The sequence below is a fragment of the Pholcus phalangioides genome, unplaced genomic scaffold, assembly GCF_987345545.1.
Source record: "Pholcus phalangioides strain wild (caught in Gottingen) unplaced genomic scaffold, Ppha-v1.0 ptg000017l_1, whole genome shotgun sequence".
In the NCBI taxonomy this organism is placed as follows: Eukaryota; Metazoa; Arthropoda; class Arachnida; order Araneae; family Pholcidae; genus Pholcus; species Pholcus phalangioides.
The window spans coordinates 23,648,925-23,663,917 of NW_028301610.1; the positions used below are offsets into that span (position 1 = coordinate 23,648,925).

The 14,993-nt window shown below is 35.2% G+C and overlaps 1 protein-coding gene across 2 annotated transcripts in view; it reads right to left on the reverse strand.

The window, feature by feature from the left end:
* LOC149072565 (MYND-type zinc finger-containing chromatin reader ZMYND8-like) overlaps positions 1 to 14,993 on the reverse strand; it is a 91,555-nt gene that overhangs the window by 38,193 nt on the left and 38,369 nt on the right. For both annotated transcript variants that reach the window (XM_089246886.1, XM_089246887.1), the window contains exon 10: positions 13,598 to 13,703. In XM_089246886.1, the coding sequence (XP_089103012.1) occupies positions 13,598 to 13,703 (106 nt within the window). The remainder of the gene's footprint in view (positions 1 to 13,597; positions 13,704 to 14,993) is intronic.

A 14,993-nucleotide genomic window follows, 5' to 3' on the forward strand; every position in this document is an offset into this window, starting at 1 on the left:
TAATAATAAAAATAATTTCGTTTTTAACCCGTTCCAGGTTAACCATGTATTCATTGTTTTATTAAATTCTTCATCACTCCATTACATAACACGCTGCTGGCAAAGATGAAAAATGCATAAAGTTTATCAGAATTAACAAAATCTATCAACGTACTTGTTGTGGTATTGTGGCTTTTGCAAGCATGGAAAAAAGTTGATAATGAAACCATAATTCTCTGTTTTGTGAAAGCAAACTTCCCTGGAGAAATAAATTTAACAAAAGAATCTCTCTCAGTCAATCATGAAATTGACTATCTACAAAACACATTAGGTGCAGCAAAAGTAGGATTGAATGCAACAGACTCAAATAGTGGATGATGAATTAGCTATGACAGCACCGTACGAAAACTGTATTGAAACTGCTATTCTGAAGCAGCTTATCGATGCAAGCAGCAGTGATGGAGAGAAATTCAACAGAGTTGCAGAAAAAGATCTTGTGATAAACTCATACAAAAGTGCAGTTCAGTGCCTTACGAATTTACAGGACTTTGCAGCTTATAAAAAGGCACGGAACTTTTGAGCATGATAAACAACAATGCAGATTTGCAGAAAACCGTATTCTAAGAACAGCGCTGGCACAGAAAACTCTATACTTCATTATTTCAAAAAATAATTCACGTATAAATATGGCCAGAAATGTATCATATTTCTTTCACAAAGGTTATTGCTTGTTGATCTCATTTTCACTATTTTGAAAAAGGTATGAGTCATTTCTCAATTATTTGTAATTTTAAGTACTAATTTTTTTTCACTTTTGACATGTGTTCATTCTGTTGCTATTCAGAAGAGGGTTTTATAATGAAGTTTCACTAGTTGCACATTAAGTATGAAATTTCAAAGGTGTAGTAATTTGAAATGACATGAAAAAATTCAAAATACAGTAATAATATGTATGACACTGTTTAATACTTGTTGGTCAATATTATTTTGGATAATATTCTCAAAATTTACATTTTGCATAATGATAGGAAAAAAAAATACTGAATATATTTTTGTGAGCACCTTTATAAAATAGAAACCTGTCTGTAACAGAAAATAATTTCAATCTCTTGACGTTCCACATTATACAGGTTTCACTGTATTTCTTTTTCAAATCAATATCCCCAAAAAACATTAAAACTGATCTGAAAGACATCAGAATAACAAACATTTTAATTTTAGCCGCACATCTAGAATTGTCATCCCAGTTAGTCCCACAGTCTGGCTCCAGGCTTTTTTTCATTCACTACATCATAAGTAACAAAAATGCCAGGTTTCATGCTGGTAGCCAGATGTGCAGAATTCTAGCATTTATCTGTGCTAAACTGCCCAGCTATAACATATTTATATTATTTTTTGCTGGTGGAGCCATCAGTCTTTCATATTTCGAAGTGAAGATGGTAAATGCTTGAATTTTCATGTTGTAGGTTTACCTGCTCTCTGCAGAGAATTTACTAGTACTGGATGGCAGGGATGCAGGAAGTCAAAAATGATTGGTGCTGCTCGAAGTGTGCTTGCTTTGCAAAATAATAAATTTCTTTGGATGGAATATAATAATTCATCAGAGACCATACATCCTGGTTTCAAGCAGAACGTCCAGTAATGCTTCAGGCCGATGTGTTGGACCGGCGGTGGGATCGAATTCACCCTTTGGCCACTGAATCAACATTGCAAGAGTTTGCCAGAATACCATATTCTGGGCAACAAGTTGACCAGGTATCTAATTTTAGATCTGTTGCGTATTATATTTATTTTGCCCATGGTCGGTACGGATTGGCTTCTGTGTATGCAATGTTTGGCGGAGATAGATTGTATTTTTTATTGACAACATGTGACACACATGGTGAACTTGAGAAGATGCCTATGCCTAACACTAATGGTCACAACTGAGGCAGTTCAGGGAGTCTGGTGCCTTGGGCATTGGACCAGAAAGGGTGCTGAATTTACTCTTTTTAGTTAAAAATTATGGGGACTGGGACACCAAAATGACACTGTTCCCAAACGGCAGAGTAAATTCCATTTTTTAATTGCGAGTCGCAAGTTGCTGAGGTCAGGGTAACAGTCAAACTTGAGAGTAAAACAGGATTAAAGTTTATGATAATTCTCATTTAAATTATTTCATTTATATTAACACATCATAAGAGTGGGGGTCTGAGATCTTAGTTCAACCTCGTCGGACTCATCAAACCCCATACAAGGCATCTCCACCCATGCTGGGGGCATTGCCCCCCTCGTCAAAGGTGAAGCCAACTGATCTAATGTATATGCATAGGACTGTAACTAGAGGGGGCAACTGCTCCGGGCTGCAAAATTTAAGGGGCGGCAGTTTTAGGTGAGAACAAAGAACCTCTACAAAATTATCAAATTTTAAAGCTGTGGGGGTGGCAAAGATCCTAGTTATAGCCCTGTATATGCATATATATGAATTTGCATCATCATCATCATCATGCCCCCAGATTTTCAAGTCTATTTTTCCACCTATATTCTGACTAGAATTTAAAACTTGTTCTCCAGCTGCAGAAAGTTACCGACTGTGGAATCCATTAAATACTGATACTACGATGGGAGGACTTGTGTTTGATATTTTTCCCTTCTTTTCTCTGTCCAATTCAAGTTGGTAAAAAAATAAGACGGGGAAAAAACAAAAACGAGATGACGGTAATAGGATATCGGGACTACAAGAAAGGATTAAACAGTTTCACTGGTATAGCTGAAAATCGCCCAGTAAGAAGTATTAATTTGATTTCATATTTTGCTTTACAAGGTTTCTAACAGCTGGCTGATGCGAAGAGTTTTGGGAAAGAGAAAATTCAGCTGCACTTGCAGGGAATCTAACCCACGTCCTCTCACTTTCCGGTTGAGTGTCCTAGACAACAAAGGCAACCAATATCTCATTCTTTCCTTAGAGCTCATGTGCACTGAATTGGACCGTACAAGGGCAGTTGAATTTTTTCTCTTTCCCAAAATTCATCTTCGTATCGGCCAGCTGTTAAAAACCTTCATATGAATAGCGGAGAGAAACATCATCCTTGGATATTTCATTTTGTCTGTAACTTTCTGACCAAGCCTTAGCTCGAAATTTACATTAGGTAATTCCCCATAAAAAGCCAGTGTCTTACGCTTTCTTAACAATAATTTATAATTTTTAAAATGTATGTTTATTACTGATTAGAATTTCATGCACATAAATTAACACACTTTTTTTTTTAAATTCCTTGAATGTCATTTGAATAATCGATAAAATATGCACATAAAAATTGTGAAATTCTGTTATAAACCAAAAAAAAAATTTTATAATCTTTCCACATCCTTCTGCCAGGAACCCACAGGTCAGTATTTCTCACGAACCCCCTTCTAAAGTCAATTTATAGTGTAAAAGACATAAGGGTAATCGGATTCATGCCAGCCTGCAGTGGTACAGCCCTCTCAGCACTAACTCCTTCCTCTATATGTTGGCATGGATGCCATTACCAGGAACGTGGCCAGGCGAGAAAATAACAGGGAAAGATTTCATCTCAACAATTTGTCAGCACCAAAAAATGTTTAGGACTCCCTTCACCTTCATTTTATATAGTTTGTAGGGGCAGGATAAATTGGCATCCATTATTCCAGAATATATAGGAATGCTGAGAAATATCTATAAAAAAATTAAGCACACAATTAAATGTAAATCAACACAAAAATTGATGAAATTTCAGCGCTGAAGGTACATTTAAATAATGAGCGAAACAATTCTCGAACTAATGAAATTTTTAGGTGATGAATCAAAATAATTAAAAAAAATAATTCCAGCACCACCAATGAAAATTAAGAATTGATGAAAGAAGTATTCTAGAATTGATATAAATTCAGAATCAACGGTAGAAAAAAATTGCAAAATTGATGACAACTCAGAATTAATGCAAGAAATAATTTCAGAATTGGTGGAAGCCTCCAATAATTTACAGTGAGTTCAGGCAACACAGCATTCCTTCTATAGGTGGTGTTGGTTCTGAGCCCCATAATACGACCGCACCTGTCACACACCCCTAAGGGCGGTTCTGGTATGGGCCATTTTTTCCAGCATGGCCCAGGTCTTCTTCAATCACCTGCACCTTAGTTAAGACAGAGCGGCAGGCCATGATCTGTTTAGGAGGAGGAGGTATGGGCCATTTAATCATAAATTCTTTTAAAATTTAAACTGTCATGCTGAAATAGATAATCTGAAATAGAATAATTGCAGTACACATTTTAGAACTTTTTTCCTGTCAATTCAAATAAATTGTATGTTCATTGAATTTGCTACGTCCTCCGAAATTTAAATTAAAACCATAACCACAGAATAATATTGTGGGTCATATGAGTATACTGTAAAATTTAGTACAATCAATAAATACATTTTGAATTGCTAATTTATCATTGTTACGTACTTGGCTATCTATGAGAGTGAAACCCAATTTAAATGTGTAGTACCAGAACAGAATATATTTTGAGGTACCTAAAAAAAGCCCGCCTCTCAAGAGCATCACGAGACATTTTCAAGGTGGTTTTCTATATGGGGCCAGGCTAGACTTACCAACTTACAGTTTACACATCTTGAAAATCTTTGCACCAGGTCTAATAATAATGAGATCCTCTTATGCACTCAAGGTCCCCGAGTCGTGCCCGGGTGGGCATGTGTAAGAATGGCACTGAAGTCAGGGCCAGAAATAGAGAGGGCAGGTGCCCCCTTAGCCCCCTGCACTTTAGGAGCCATCAGTTTTTGTTGGGGAAACGAAAAACACTTATATAAAATTATTGAATTTTAAAGTTGTGGGGGCGATAAAACTCTTAGTTATGACCCTGCTGAAAGTACCCCCATGCTAGTTGTTCTCAGTGTGCATTGCAGCTTTCCGGTGCGTCGCGACAAGTTGGTTCATTGATAGGTGCCATTCAAGACTTTGAAGTGGTTTTCTTCAAACTATTCTAGGGAGTCAAGGTTAAACAATGACAAAGATAAGGGAGCCGTGGGTGGAAAAGGTTTGAGAAATACCGTCCTACGCCCTCAAAACTACTTGTTATAGGGGGATGGAAAACTAACAGATATGGAAAAAATGGGTCACGGGGCCTAAAAGGTTAATACACGCACTGCTATGCACACAGGGCTGCCTTTATCACACATGGAGCTCGGTGCGCAAATTATTTCAGGGCTCCTTAATCCCGATTTTAAATATTTTGTGGCTGAAGGGGGAATCGGGCATTCAAAGATTTAAGCATTATCACAGAATATGTATCCAGGAATACTGAAAAAAATATACACACATTTAAGTCTGTAAATTAACACAAAAATTAAAATTTTGAATCGATGAAAATTTCAAATTAATGAAAGAAAATCACAGGATTTTAAATTAAGAATTAATGGGGGAAAAAAACCTGGAATCGATTGAAATTCCGGATTGATGAAAGAAAAAATCTCAGAATTGATGATAAAAATCCCAGAATTCATGAAAATTAAAAATTAATTTTAAAAATTCCAAAACTCATATAATTGATGGAAATTCCGAATTAATGAAAGAAATAATTCAAGAGTTGATGAAAGTTCCAGGATAAAATCAGTTGGAGCTCAGACAACTTGATTACTACAAACAAAAATATGCAGGCGATCCCACTTAGTATCACTTATAATCGCGATCTCAATCCTAACTAATTCTCAAAAAATAGAACTTCCCACTTACAATGTTTTTCCATGATTTTTTTTGGAAACGTTATAAGCAAGATCGATTGCTTATCATATATATATTTGATGCATGTAAATATTTTTTCACTTCTATTACAGTAAGTGTGGAATCGTCTAAATCACGGGTCCCTGTACTACCGCACCTGTCACATCCTTAAGGATGGCTCTGGTTGTACACACAACATTATGTACTACTGCACATATAGTGTAGCCCAGTGTGTGTGTGTGATTTCTAAACATTTTCGGTTCATGGTGTCACTTGCATTACAGCTGAAAAAAAATTAACTTTTTTTCAGACCCAGTCCAGCCTACCCACCAGGCCTGCGATACACTGTGACACAGTGCCTTAACTAGCCATTCCTGTGCAAGGATTTGTATTTAGGCCCCAAGTGGGCCCTGTCATTAGCTTCTAGATACCTCTAGGATGTAATGGTCCTGTGCAGGTGCATCTGCCTAGTTACGGCACTGCTGCGATATTTTCTTTTTTGGCCACCCAGTCAGTAGTACAAACTTTTCTGTTTCAACAAAGAAAAACAGATGCCGCACTAATCAAAAATTCTTCTTCCTCGACTCTAGATTTGTCAATATTGGGTTTTATTTCTGCATTAGCCATTACCAGGTCTGTAAATTCATTCCCTTTCTCTCGCTTATTCTTTTTTTGATCTGTAAAATATTTCACATATTTTCCCCGGTCCACAAATGTGAAAAGGTTTAAAATACTGACGTACATGAATGAATGAATGCCAGAACTTTGCCACTGGACTTATCCCATTGCCGAGATCTCTTCCAGTCCAGCTTCATGGCAGAGTCTGGAACAAATACCGATTAAGGTTTAAGAATACTGATGTACAGTTTATCATAAGAAATGTTTTAATAAATCATACCATTCTATTACTGAATGGATCATAACATCATGGTACCATGGCACACGATTTGAAAACCACTAGTAGAGCAAATTTAAGCCTTTTGTTCACTGTGGACCAAGAAAATATTTCGCTGAAGAGCAGTGGCCCTTACCGTTTTTTTCCATCCTGCACCTCCTTGAATAATCAATTTTCTATTCGTTATTTTTTTCCTTCAATCAATTACATTAATTATTTGCATTAATTAATTTTTGTAAACCCTTTTACTTATTTAATTCCTTTTTTCGGCTACTATTAACATTTATTTTTGGCTTTTTTTTCAATAAGTTCAAAAACTAGTTACTGTTTTATAAAATTTTTTTAAATTTGGGAAACAATTTCAATGAATTGCTCTTTATTTATTGATTCCAGCTAGTACAACAATATACAAGGCATCCTTCAAGTCCTAACACTGCCCTTAGCTCATCAATCATTTGTCGTAAAGAAATGGTTCAAATTTTGAAAATGCTTAAAATGTTAAAAAAATAATCACCCTGTACTAATTTTCAGAGTGAAATTAAGAACCACTACTGTAGAGGGATTACCGTTATACAAGGAGGCAGTTTACTTAGACTACAGGCATTTCCAAACAAGAAAAAAAAAATTGTGGAAGAGTGATTTATCTGGGTACAGAGTGTCGTTGAAGTGAGGTTTCACAAAAAAATATTGTTGGTATAGATAATATCCAAGGGTATGAGAGACAGAATACACTATTACAAAGGTAATAATGCAATAGAGAAAGTAGTTTAGATAAAAGTCAAATCACAAGAGGTATAAAATCTGCTCCTCTTCATCAATGATGATATGCACACACACAATTTCTTTGAGAATATAATTATTATAATTATTTCTCTTTTCTGCTCTGCATGAGAACTTCCCATAATAGCCAGTTACCAATAATAAACACTGATGGCAGATATGTATATATCATATGGTTATGAAAACGTGCATATCTTAAGCAAAGGAATGTAAAAATATGATCGCCTTTTCTAAATAATCTCAGAGAAAATTCGGGGGGGGGGGGGGAAGGGGGAGAGGAGATCACCAGAAAGTCTAAAACTTATCAAACATGTGGGAACATGGGTTTAACAAGCAATTCCTGAACTGTAGTTCCCCCCCCCCCCCGCCTTATGGTCACCACCGAATTCGGAAGCTGGTGGAATAAAAAGGTTTTTGGAAGACTGGCTTGGAGTGAGGTCTATCCAGTCTTTCTTTTCAATTGCTTAGTTTTGGAGAATAGTCGTTTGCAGCAACATTTCTGGGGTTCCCAATGACGGATAAGTAATAAAAGAGTGCATATGTGTGTTCAGAGTACAACTACAACACACACAATTTCGTTTTTTTCCACCATTATATTTTTTACGAAGAGAGTTGACACCTCTCTCCCACAATCTGGTCCTTTCCTGTACAGCCTAATCTGTGTTTCGTATAACTGTAGGTTGGACTGCTGGAGAATGGCCATTCCGAAGAAGTGGGGCTGCAGCTTAATTGTGATTAACATGACTGGTAGGCAACGTCAGGCTTTGTCTGGCTCTAGTTTCAACTGAAGTGCTCTTCAAAAAAGATTTGAGCAACCCATCACAGGGACAAGTTGGAAGTACTACAGGGGGGGGGGGGGGGTTACAGCAAATGAAAAGAAGATACATATATAATGTAAGAATAACTACAATGCAAAGTGGGGTGTCATGCCTGCTCAGAAAAACCCACTGGGGATAAAGAGGGCGATAAGTAGACACTGACTGTTTTTGAATAGAAATGGTGGGCAAGATCTGCATTGAGAAACTCATATCTTTTTGCGGGCCAGTATACCAGCCAAAAGTAGATTTTTCAGGGGCAAAGCTAATGCCAAATGAATTAGGATCCATATTTAGAATTTTTTAAAAAATGTAGTCATATATATTTTTTTTTTTTTTTTAATTATACAATACTTTATTAGTCAGAAATGAGGAATACAGAAAAAAAGAGAAAAAAATTACCAAGGAGCCAAATGGCCCTTACTGGCAATAACAATTTACAATTTGGTATGAAACTTATAAACATAAAAATAAATAAATAAAAAATAATTGACAGAACATGAGTGAACAGAAAGTAAAAAGAAAAAAAAAAACTAAGCATAATATAACATGATAAGGTCATGGTGGCCGCAGGCATGTGGTGATAATATTTCGATAGTAAAGAAAAATAAGTAAGGGGGAAAGAAGTTAATTTGAAAAAAAAGAATGTAAAGTAAGTCCAAATGTAATAAGGGGGAAAAAAAATTACCATTTTTTCCTTCCATTTAAGGGAAAGATGTTATAGGTGGGAAATTCATCCTAAAAAACTCTTCAATATTATTTATTGAAAACAGGTAACATTTTAATTTTTTTTAAAAACTAATAATGAAGTATTATTGTTAGGGAGTTGATCAGGCAAAGAGTTATAGAATTTAGGGATAAGATATGAAAAATGTTTCTTACCAATCGTTTTATAGATTCTAGGGAGTAAATAGGTGGAGTTGATTCTTGCAGAAGAACGAAAGGTGTTCAAAGGTAAAGAATGTTGTTTTTTATATAAAATAATTAATGATTTGAAGAAATAGAGATGTCGAAGAGGTAATATGTTTAGAGAATGGAAAAGTTGTAGTGAGGGCGTACAATAATCATTGGTAATCAGTCTAATTATTCTTTTGTGCAAAGTGACCAAAGGATATAGGTTAGTAATGTAGTCACTACCCCAGGCAGAAAGACCATAAAGTAGTTGAGAGTGAAAAAATGAGTAGTACAGAACTAAAAGAAAAAAAGAATTGACATAAAATTTGAGGTAAAAAAATTTGTACAACAAATAACGAACTTTGCTGTGAAGTTTTGTGATATGAGAATTCCATTTAAGGTTAGAGTCAACATAAACACCAAGATATTTGATAGAATGTACTTGTTGAAGAGGATTACAATGACAATCATTAGGGGAGCAGTTGGAATCATGGAAAACAATATTAATATTATGTAGAGGGTTATTAAGTAATGAAAAATAGATGAATTTGGTTTTGGATACATTAATAGTCAATTTATTAGCTGAATACCAGTTGCGTACTTTAATTAAGTCTTGGTTAATCATATTAGTCAACGTTTGGTCGTCTTTAGCGCTATAAATAATGACTGTATCATCAGCAAATGTTATTATGTTACCAACAATGTTAATGTTACAAAAGTCATTAATGAAAATGAGGAATAATAAGGGGCCAAGAACAGAGCATTGAGGGACTCCGTTAATAATTTTCATAATATTGCTATATTTATCATCACACTTAACAAATTGGTATCTATTATTAAGGTAAGATCGCAAAAGTTTAAGAGGAACATCTCTTATACCACAGAAACTAAGTTTTTCTATCAGGATTTCATGAGAGACGCTATCGAAAGCTTTTCTGATATCTAAGAAAATAGCAACTGTTTTGTAAGATTTATCAATATTAGTATAGACAGTTGAAGTAAAATCAAGAAGAGCAGATTCTGTGTTTTTGTTAGGTAGGAATCCATGTTGTTTGGGGGAGAAAAAGTTATATTTAAGTAGAAAAGGAAACAGTCGAGATTTTATTATGGTTTCAAACTGCTTGGAAACAGAGTTAAGGATTGAAATAGGTCTGTAGTTATTGAGGTGGTTAGAATCACCGGATTTATAAATTGGAATAACTGATGCAATTTTCAAACTATCCGGGAAAACACCTTCTGAAATGCAAGAATTGATAAGAGTAGACAGAGTGGAGACTGTGCGAAAAGGGAGAATTTTTAAAATAGAAGAGTTTAGAATACCAGAGGAAGTAGAAGTAGGTAGTTTTCGAATAATTTGAAGGATTTCGTGGGGATTAGTAGGAGAAAAAAAAATAGAATTTGGATTACGAGAAAGAAAAAACTTGAAGTCAAAAGGTATAACACAATTAGAACGAGATATATTTATAAAATGTGAATTAAAATTATTAGCTAGTAGAGAGAGGTTAGTTACAGAAGGCAATTTAGATTGTTCATCTTTAGTACCTGATAATTTATTGATAAATTTCCATTTCAAATCTAGATTATTGCATCTGTGAAATTGTTGAGAATAAAAATTTTGTTTGGCAATTTTTACCTTTAATTTGACATGGGAAGCTGTGCTTTTATATGCAGATAAGATCAAATTATCAAATGGATATTTTTTGGATTTTAAATATAGCTTTTGCTTGATTTTAATCAGTTCATAAAGATCTCTCGTAAACCATTTATTAGGAATCATACGCGAGTTAACCAAGTGACAACGAGAATGATTATTAACAATTGTTTCAAGGGAGAAAATAAAATCATCAAATGCCTTGCCCGGGTAATTTGAACGAGAATTAAAACTATGGTTAGAAAGATAGGAAGAAATAGCTGTATAATCTATAAATTTCACAGTAGGAGAATCAAATGTAGCCGTCAATCTAGGAGATGAAAATATAAACTTGCAAAGAATGGGATAGTGATCACTCAAATCCGTAGTAAATACAGAAGTTACTTACAGAATATTACTTACAGAAATACAGAATATTAGTAATGCTTTTTAAATTACGAATAAAAATGTGATCTAAACAGGATTGTGATGATGGTCTGGTTACGACATTAATTAATGGTGATAGACCATGGCTGGAAAGCATATCAATGTAGTATTGAATATCGCTAGAATCAGAGCTTAATAAATCAATGTTAACATCTCCAAGAAAAATAACATTTTTGCATTTTACATTTCTCAATATTGCATCAAATTCATCGACAAAATTGTTAATTGAGTAAGAGTGAGATCCGTATAGACAGAGTATAGTAGTTTGTAATTCAGTTAAAGATAAAACAATCAATTCTGCAGTAAGCATGGTTAATGAATTGTGAATAAAAAATGAACAGGATTTATTTGTATACACAAAAATACCTCCAGATCTATTATAGTCACGGCAACGAGATATTAAGTTAAAACCTGAAATTTTATAAAAATCAACTTCATCAGTATAAACCCACACTTCAGACAAAACAAGAACGTCAATTTTGTTAATTATTAAATCTAGATACGATAAAAGTAAATTAAAATTTGATCTTACACTGCGAATATTAAAATGTACAATATTGAGTTTAGATAATATCGATTTATGATCAGTAACCATAGATGAATTTAAAAAATTTTCAAAAATTTGGAAGGGCACTTTAAATTAGAAATTAGCTATTGGCTGAATTTGAATGGTGTTGCTCAGCAATACCATTTTAGTGATTGTTCCGGTGACCCTGTTGGATGGAATGTCCTCCATCATTTGGGAACATTCTCATTGTTAGGTGACTGTTGTTCATGTTGCTATAAATGGGGGTCCATGGCAGACACAAAGATTTTTGGGAGGGGGGTACGACTAAAAGCATTTGGGAACTGCTGGTATAAACAATTTGGGATGGCCTGTATATGACAACTAAATGTATTGAAAGGCGGCTAGAAAATGGTAGTTTTGATTCCAAATGTTTTTAAAGCCTACATTGATTTCCAAAATCTCTGGCAAGGCTTGCATCTTCAGCTGTTTTTTCCGGATTCTACTTTAAGCACCTTGAAAATAAGCTCAGCTTGGCTACATGTGGTGCTCTGATTGAATGGGCAGTATATTCTCACCTGATTATCATATCATACTTAAAATATTGTTACACATCACACACACATCTCAGCCATAATCTCACAATGCTTACGGTAGTGCTGAATTGAAGAACCAGGAATTTCTCAAAAAAATCATTTAACTCAGAAATCGTGTAAATCAAGCTATTATTTTACAGTAAAATGAAAAGTCTATACATATTCTAAGCGAATCCCTATAGATCAGTGGTTCTTAACCAGGGGTGTCACAATGAAAAAAAGAGGGTTTTTTTGAGGGTGCGAAATGGAAAAAAAAACTAACATGTTGACTGATTTTTCAGGAAAATTGAAATCATGAGAAGAGTTGAATTTCAATTTAAATCCTTTGAAAAATACCAATCATACGAACATTTCGATAATTAAATTATGATTTTTTGCTCAGCTAAGATACATGAAATCAACGGCAAGAGGTCCTGGGTTTGATTCGCGGTGGAGAAAAATAATGCTTTTTCCTGTTCACCTCGACTTAATATCCAGAAAGCCTATTAATTTCATTTTGATAATTTATTTTCCAGTTTCTGCTTGATTCGTCACGTGGAATTCAGGTTGCAAAAGTTTCTTTTCTGCTCAAAATACTTTGTCAGTTGTTTGTTTTTGCATCTCACATTTTTAGCATATTGTGCTTGGATTTGATACTGTCGTAAGCAAGAAAAAGTTGAAAAACATTATCAAGAGCTAAAAAATATATGTAAAATTGTTGTTTGAGCTAAAATCAATAAGTGAAGAACAATTCATTTAACCCTTTTCTCTCAAATTCCAAAAATGTTAAAAAGTAATAATTATTTTTCAGTTTAGTTTTTGAATTGATTTATAAAAAGCCACAGAAACTATCTATTAACTATAGGTCAAAAAAGAAAAAAATATATATAAGAATTTATAAAACTAATTAATGGATAGCTAATGTAATTAATTACAAAAAAATAGAAAACACATTATTTAAGGGGATGCGGGAAGGTAAATCATAATGCACTGGAGGTGCAATATCGAAAAAAAAGGTCAAGAACTACTGCTATAGATGTTCACCATTGGTATAATTTTTGATTGTGCAGCAAAGATGAAATCAATCAAACCTGCTAATATAGTAACTGATCGGTCTAACATGAAACACCTCAAGCATTTATCGTAGGTACTTTCGTTGCTCCAGTGCAAAAAAAGAAAATTTTTCTGAAAGTATGTTGTTGATAAACCCTAATAACAGTAGGTCTAGAGTATGTGTATTATGCATTAATAGGTGATGCTAACCAACTTCCACATTGGAAGTGATCCATGACCACATTTTTGGGGTTTTTTCCAATGAGTGACACATATAAAACTGTAAAAAGATGATCAAGTTTACTTGTGAAATTATTCTGGGATTCTTGTATTTTAGCTCTTTTTCGCCCTAGCTTTCTTCCTTGCCCCAGCCTTCTTCCTCGTTCCCGCTTTCTTCCTTTCGGCAAACTCTATAAGGTAAAATAAAAGTTATTTGTAATGTTTAAGATGTAAGGCTTGTTGTATGTGAAATTAAATACATATCAATGAAAAAACAATTGCAAGGTAACTAACTGTGCATAAGGGCTAGACCAGTGGTCGGCAAACTCATCAGTCAAAGGAGCCAAATATCAACAGTACAACGATTGAAATTTCTTTTTGAGAGCCACATGTTTTAAACTTAAACTATATAGGTAGGTTCATTGTTATTAACTTGTGGTGTCCCACGCAGACGACCCCCAAAAGTCGGGTCAACGACCTCGAGAGTGTCACGTGATCCCGGGTACTGGAGACGACTGTCTGGAAAACAGCAGAGCAGAGAGTCACTGCACACGAAAGCGTGAGGTTCAAAAATTTCTATGTCTGCCTTCCTTTTTCATTAACCAAGATAATCATGTTTGTGTCGTCGTAATAAATGTTTATTCCGAAGCTGTGGCTCTGTGTAGTGACTCCGCAGTGGTGACCAGCGACGTTTAGGAACATTAACCATAAAAAAAAGTCCATCTTCATTGAAGATTTCATCTCATGCATTTTCGGAAATTTTCTTCTTTCCGAGCCTCCATTATGTCTGTGGTTACGACGACTCGATTCTTCCCTCAAACAGGCCCCTGAAGAACAGACCCCTCTCACCCACGCATCATCATCTGCTCTTCTTCTCTCCTGGTGTGACCACCTCCTCTCTCTCGTCTTCTCTTCTTTTTTTCTCTCTCTCCCGTTGGAGCTGAGCGATGGCGGAAGAAAATGCTCAAGTTTCGAGGATTGGACTTCGATTACCTCCGTTTTGGAAATCCAATGTCCAACTATGGATTCAACAGTGCAACAGCGCTTTTCAACTCAGTGGAATCACTAACGATGACACGAAGTATGCAGCCTTGGTCTCTTCCTTGGACGGAGAATGCTTGTCTTTCGTCTCGGATCTGATATTAAATCCTCCGGCAATCAACCGCTATCAAGCCTTGTCGGATCGCCTCATAAAGGAGTTCACTGCGACGGAACATCAAAAAGTCAAGGAACTTTTGAACGAGCTACAGCTGGGTGATCAAAAGCCAAGTCAACTGCTGCGAAAGATGAAAGAACTCTCCGGCAACAAAGTCACTGACGAGTTCTTGCGCACCTTGTGGATGCAACGCTTACCGCAAAATATTCAAGCAGTGTTATCGGTTTCCAGTGAGCCATTAGATCAACTTGCTGTCCTAGCCGACAAAGTGGCTGAAGTCACTACCCAAAATTACGTGTGTCGAATCCAGCCATCGTCGTCATCT